The following is a 6375-nucleotide window of genomic DNA, read 5'->3' on the forward strand; positions in this document are numbered from 1 at the left end:
ATTTTTTTTATTCAACCTGTCACAAATGTTTTAAACTAGAGCACTTTCAAATATTCTATGCTATCTTTCATTTTATCTGGAACTCTATCTTGGTTTGTGTTTATGCAAAAAAAAATAATAATTTTTATTTCAGTTGAAAATATGAAATAACAAATCTTTTGGTTATGTAATTATGCTTCGTTTATTTATTTTTTTTATTATCTCGGGTTTCATGTGAAAGATGATTTCCCAACTTCGTTTATTAACCCAAAAACCAACGTACTATATTAGTATTCTCGGGAAATTTTCTTTGCTATCTTCAAGCGAATAATTTTTTTTTTAACTTTTTAGGAAAAATTTTAGAAATTCTTTTGCAAAATTCTAAGACAATTAAAATTTTTTTTTTAAACAGAGAAGCGTTAATTTTAAAGGTAGATTGGTGCATTTTTAAAATATAATATCAGACGATAAATGGCTTTATTGCTGGAACAGGAAAAGTAAAACTCAATTTTTGAACACTCATTTAACTCTTTACTCAAGTTTTAAATATTTTCATTACGCTCTTGTACGTAACATTATAACTAATATTAAATAAAATCTAATTATTGTTATTTTCTTATATACATGATACGTGAAGCTCAATAACTAATTCGTGAATATATTTTTATTTTTTTAATGAATTTATCATACGCATACCTAAAGATACTTAATCATAAAACTACTGGTTAATGTTTCATCTAAATATTACTTGTAGAAAAAATTAAGATAATAAACTTGTAGGTATTATAAAATAATTATACATATTAAAAATTATTATTCACTTGTGTTGGGTAATCTGAATTAAAACACATTTAAGAGAAATTGTGGACAGATTTTTAAGGTAAAAGGTAATTTTAATATTTTAAGGTAATTAAAATACCTGACAAATTTTTAAATATAAAGATTAATTTGATTAAATTCCTTACATAAAATTGTTCAAGACAAATAATAAATTCTGTAACTTACTGAAGGAATACTTTGTATACGATTATTGTGACTTGACTGTTTTATTATTTGGTAGGAAATAAAACCAAAAATTGGTTTTTACTTTTAAAAAAAAATCGTTTCTCTGTAAATTATTGTAAGAAAATCAAGTTATTGCCATATTTTTGATTTATTATTCAATGAATTGACAAAAAAAGTCATCTACAAATTGCATTCTGTAATTATTTGAAAACTAAAAGTAATGATCAAAAAGATCAAAAACCGAAAAGATCTACAATTTAGTACTATATACCTAAGTATACTATATGAATCTACATTTTAATTTCATTAAATAGAATAATTCAAATAATAATGTTAAATTAAAAGGTAAAGTGTTCTTCTATTAAGTAATCATACTATTCTTTCATCTCGCACAATTACGTAAAGCACAACATGAAGCTACGAGTACTTTAATGATTTGCCGTACAATTTTCTTTTACTTGATTTGCTGGAGAATTGATTATTTTTTTGCTTCCAAATTCATGTCATAAAATACAACGAAAAAAATATCTATTGCCAATTTCTAGCCTTAGTTCCTGTCACAAAAGTTTAACAATGTTTTTTTTTTTGTTTGAAATTCCTATGCTTTTCGTCACATAAACACTAAATTGTCACATGATATCATGAAAGCAAAACAGAAAAAAAACCCAGCATTATTTGCACTGGGGCATTGTTGTTACTTCTTCTTTATTTGCGATACATACATAAGGTATACTTTTAATTTCGCTCTCATATTTGTCGCAACATTACTTGCGAAAATACACATTGAATATTTTTAATATATAACTTCTCTTATCGTGTGTGTGTCTCATTTTGAGTTACCTACACTAATTTGTGTTTTAAATCTACAACTCTCTTTATGTCAACATTTTTTCCATATTTTTCTATTTATAATGAACTTTCAGATACATATTTTATGCTTCTTTAAGTTCTCCAAATATTTTTTTTTCTGTGTATGTCTTCAAAGTACGGTATGTATGTACAATCATTTGGCACCAAAAAACCAACAAGTATTCCTATTTAAATCTTTTATATCTTTTAAATTATTTCTCCTTATTAATTTTCTTTAAATACTTTTATTGATAAAATATTCCCTTAACATTGTCTTTTATTAAATTCCGTTTTCCTTTATTCATTTGAACAAATTCTGTCCATGTTAGACAATAATTTTTTTTGTAATAATTTCCGTGAAGAACAAACTCAGAGAATAGAATCTATTATGTATTGAATTATGCAAAAAACGGTGTGAAGAAAATATTGTTAGATATGTAGGAGGTAGAGACAATTGGTGTTATGCAATTTTTATCTCTTTAATTAATTAAAACTCTTTGTTTTTCAGTCCATTCTCTTCTAGCTTATTTAAAAAGATACAATCATGTGCCAAAAAATAGCAAAAAATTTCAGAATAAGGTTATATTCTAAAGAAAAATTTTAATGGGAATTAATTCAAAGAAAAAATAAATTTTAATTCTTGATGATGATAACTCTTCTTTAAAAGGAATAATGCAAAAAAAAAATGTCTTTATACTATTTTTTCGCACATGAATGTGTATATAAAAGAAACATTGAATATTATAGAAAAATGTTTTGTGTTTTCATCAATTATTTTTGTATATTTATGTGTAAATAGTATTATCTTTTCAAAAATTAACTCTCCAAATTTGTAGAAAAATATGTTTTTGTGAGATTATTACTGGTAAGTTTTTTTTTACATATAAAATAAAAAACAAGAAAAATATTTTATTCAAGTTTAATTAATAAACTTTTGTCATTTTAAAAATTCATCTAAATCGTGTGATTGTGTATTGTTCCTTTATATAATAGATGTAGACCCATTGCAAATGCAAAAATGGTGACAATATTATTGTATTCTTCACTCATTTATTATATTTTTTTTTCTTTAAAAGAAAAATATTGATTTTAATAGTAGATGTTGTGTAAAGAATAAGATAAAAAGTTTAAAATAAAATCGTGTGTTTCGTGGACCCGGAGAAAAATTACTCATGTTAGATGACCAAAAAAAAGAAAATACCTACATATACATCAACAATTTTTGAATAATGTTATATACATTTTTTCACCTTCAAATGCGAATCTTTTCAGAATTTTTCATCGCAAAGATTTTTGTAAAGATATGAGCTCATTGTCTGATACTTGATGACATATGACTCACTCTCAATGTCTTCTACCAACAATCAGTTGCGAATAATTAAATTGATCTCTGTGCCATATATACATCGTAATTCAATTGTAAAATTTTCTTGGTCATCCAACAAATTACATATTCTTTGCCATATTATGTCTTAAAATTAATATGTATATTAATAACGAATCACTAAATCAATTAAGTTAACAGCCATGTTGGCAATACAACAACTGACTCTGACTAGTTGATTTTGTGCTTTCGGCAGAAATAAAAAAAAAAATAAAACGAAGAAGAGACCAAAATTACTTACTAAAATATCAAAACAATAAAAATAACTGATGGCTTCTCAAGGTGTACAATAGAATCCAGCCTATGGCATCATACTTCTTTACTCAAAAAAATGATTTTCATTTGTATTCATTTTCATTTTTACCATTGTACTGCCCACAGATATGATTGTTAAGCACGGATTATTGAAGATCCCTCTTAGACTCCTGGAGATGTTGCAGCCTGTCGTGATTGGAACCAAATTGTTTCCTTGTAGAGGAACCACAAATCAGATGCCCACAGGAAGAAGTTGAGAAAGCCAAAGATCTTTGGAAAATCAAAAAGAAAAGTATTTAATTTAAAATTTTGTAGTTAATCCATTTTGTCTGTTAACCCTTTCGTACCCGCACAAAACATAGAAACTTTCGGTCTTTTTATCGCGATATTTTTGTCAGAGGTTGACTTCTTCAATGTAATCTTAAGATATTTTCAGCATGGAAAAAAAATAAATTCGAGAAAGTAAAATAGTTCACGCTTGTGTCAGCTTATGACCCGAAAAGAGCGAAAGGGTTAACCAAAGTTTACTTACATTTAGTATCTACGTTAGAAGTGTCTTAGAAAATTTTGGTTTCAGAATTGATTATTCTAGGAAATTTAAAAAAAAATCGCGAAGATTTCTAATAATTTCATAGATATATAATTTTTATGTAAAAAAAAAAATTCAAAAACATGCCTCTTTTGATTCCGCATTAAATAAACAATATTTCTGCAAAATTTTCCAACTAGAAACTCTATTCTTTTTGTTTAAATTACACGTAGGTATATAACTATGCCTGCATAACACATTAAATAACAATTAACATTTAACTCTACAAGATAACCGGCGTTGTATGTATTTTGCAGAAATAACATGAATTATGTTGATGCCCTGGTTGATGCAATTTAAAAAAAAAAAAGTTTTAATAAATTTTCCTACAAAATAATATTTCGGAGCATAAGTATCGGAGAGTATTGGATAAAACGTTCTGAGTATAGAGAGATAAGGGAAATATGAATTGCAAAAAACTTACCAGAGAAATATTAAGTCGTGAGAAACTACCCACAGTCACCATGCAGCTGTTGAGATTACCGCACAATGTCCTAATATCAGTTGGATCAGTTACACTCTTAAGGGCGTTAGTACCATTTGCCCAGGCAGCACTTCCGGAGAGCCAGAACACCGCGAGAACGGTGGTTAGCATGAAGTCCGCGAGGGGTATCTCCGTCTTACTCTTATACAGCTCATCGATAAAAGCATACACGACAATTATGAAAATGCAGTAAAGAAGCGACAGGACACCAGTGGCCACGAAAAATTGAGCATCTGAAGACACAATGGCGGATACACTCTTATCTGTATCACCAACTCTGCAAAGCGTAGCAGCAAATCGGAAGGGATACTCCAGATCAAAGCTACGAGTTTCATTTTTTAAATCGCAATTCTGCATTGTTAACGTTGTAGAGAAGTTGACGGTGGTGGCAAAAGCGCAAATTGCAAAGATCTAGAAAAAAAATTTGAAGAAGAAACTATTGTAGTAAATGAAAATTTAACATTTTGGTAAGGAAAACTTACAAATTGCAGGATTCTCATTACTCCACGGGGCTCCTGGAAGGGTGCCAGTGTGTAGGATACCATGATTATGCCGTGAGATAGTCTGTCTCCAAGTTAATTCAGAAGCTGCAAAGTGCAAAGATATAAGGTAAAAAATCAAGCTCATTCGATCAATTCTTTTATCGATTTCACAGCCAAAACTCGCACTACGTCATGCATGAAGAAGTTGTATTGTAATTAATATTTTATGTAATATTTTTTAAATCTTATCATTTTTTATTAACTGTTGTTCACCCTGAGGAAAGACTTTTATAGTTCGAAACATCGGTTTTCGAATTGAATTTTTTGAATTGATAAATCCGAATGAAAATTTGACTTTAAAAATTTATGAAATAACGAAAAAAATATACAAAAATTAACTAAATATGATTAAAAAACTAAATTAATAAAAATGATTTACTAACTAAAAGTTAGACCCGAAGACCTTAGGGAGGGGTGGGAGTTTAAAAAAAATTAACTAACTAAAAGTCTTCAGAATATCCCCGTTTGCTTAAAAAAATAAAAAAAATATCTTTGCTCTCCTTTTTTAGAGTTTCTAAGGCTGACAACCACAAATTTATTACTTAAAAAATGGCGAGAATCTTTCATATTGATTTTTAATTAAAAGTTCTTGAGAAGAAAATATGAATATTTTATTCAGAGAGTTCAATGACTTCTTTTCCCAAAAAGTAACCTTTAACATTGTCTACATATCCAATAATACAACAAAACATAATTACTTTACTTCCTCATGCTAAAATTATCTTTTAATTTCGCTTTAGAAATAAAATACTAAAGCTTCTTAATAAATTATTGAAGGTTTAATAAAAGTTCGAGCATCCCGCCAAGACTTTCCCTTTCGTCTACATTCTTATCTTAAAAGTATGGTTTCCACTTGAAATTGGGAATTTTTTGTATTCACAGCACAATTTGGAAAAAAATAACCCAGAAGTCGGATGAAAATATTTCTCGTCTTTCTCGCTTATCTAATTATTCCCCCTGACATCTTACCTTAAATAATAAAGAATATTAGCCAGCGAAAAAAGCCACGCCTCGAATATGTTGCGGAAAATACGGCAAGTGAGTGAAATCACAAAAATTCCGTGAGAATCGGTAGACTGGCTGAATGTTGGTGAATCACTTTATCACTTCACAACGTCACTGATTGTATTATTATTGCTTTTTTTAGGGAAAATTGTTGCACCAAATTCACGATTATTCTTTGAGCAACAACATAACCATCGACAGTTCGTGTGTAAAGGAGATAGGAAGATAAATGTTATTTCGCTCGTTCCTCTTTTATGAGCTGGGGTCGCTTATTGTGAGCACT

The 6375-nt window shown here is 28.3% G+C and overlaps 1 protein-coding gene across 1 annotated transcript; it reads right to left on the reverse strand.

The window, feature by feature from the left end:
- Positions 1-487: 487 nt before the first annotated feature.
- Positions 488-6375, reverse strand: LOC129790442 (synaptophysin-like). Its single transcript, XM_055827915.1, has 4 exons — positions 6057-6375; positions 5028-5132; positions 4486-4956; positions 488-3742 (listed from the first exon to the last, which is right to left on the reverse strand). Exons 2-4 carry the CDS (start codon positions 5088-5090, stop codon positions 3635-3637), a joined length of 642 nt encoding a protein of 213 aa, XP_055683890.1. The 5' UTR covers positions 5091-5132; positions 6057-6375; the 3' UTR covers positions 488-3634.

The sequence above is a fragment of the Lutzomyia longipalpis genome, chromosome 2, assembly GCF_024334085.1.
Source record: "Lutzomyia longipalpis isolate SR_M1_2022 chromosome 2, ASM2433408v1".
NCBI classification, from domain to species: domain Eukaryota; kingdom Metazoa; phylum Arthropoda; class Insecta; order Diptera; family Psychodidae; genus Lutzomyia; species Lutzomyia longipalpis.

Bases quoted from the DNA above. Each gene is read 5' to 3' on its own strand.
- LOC129790442 (XM_055827915.1), bottom strand. From the start codon at position 5,090: ATGGTATCCTACACACTGGCACCCTTCCAGGAGCCCCGTGGAGTAATG. The intron at 4,957-5,027 runs GTAAGTTTTCCT...TTTTTTTTCTAG, and splicing joins TAATGAGAATCCTGCAATTT to ATCTTTGCAATTTGCGCTTT. The intron at 3,743-4,485 runs GTAAGTTTTTTG...GATTTTCCAAAG, and splicing joins CACGACTTAATATTTCTCTG to ATCTTTGGCTTTCTCAACTT.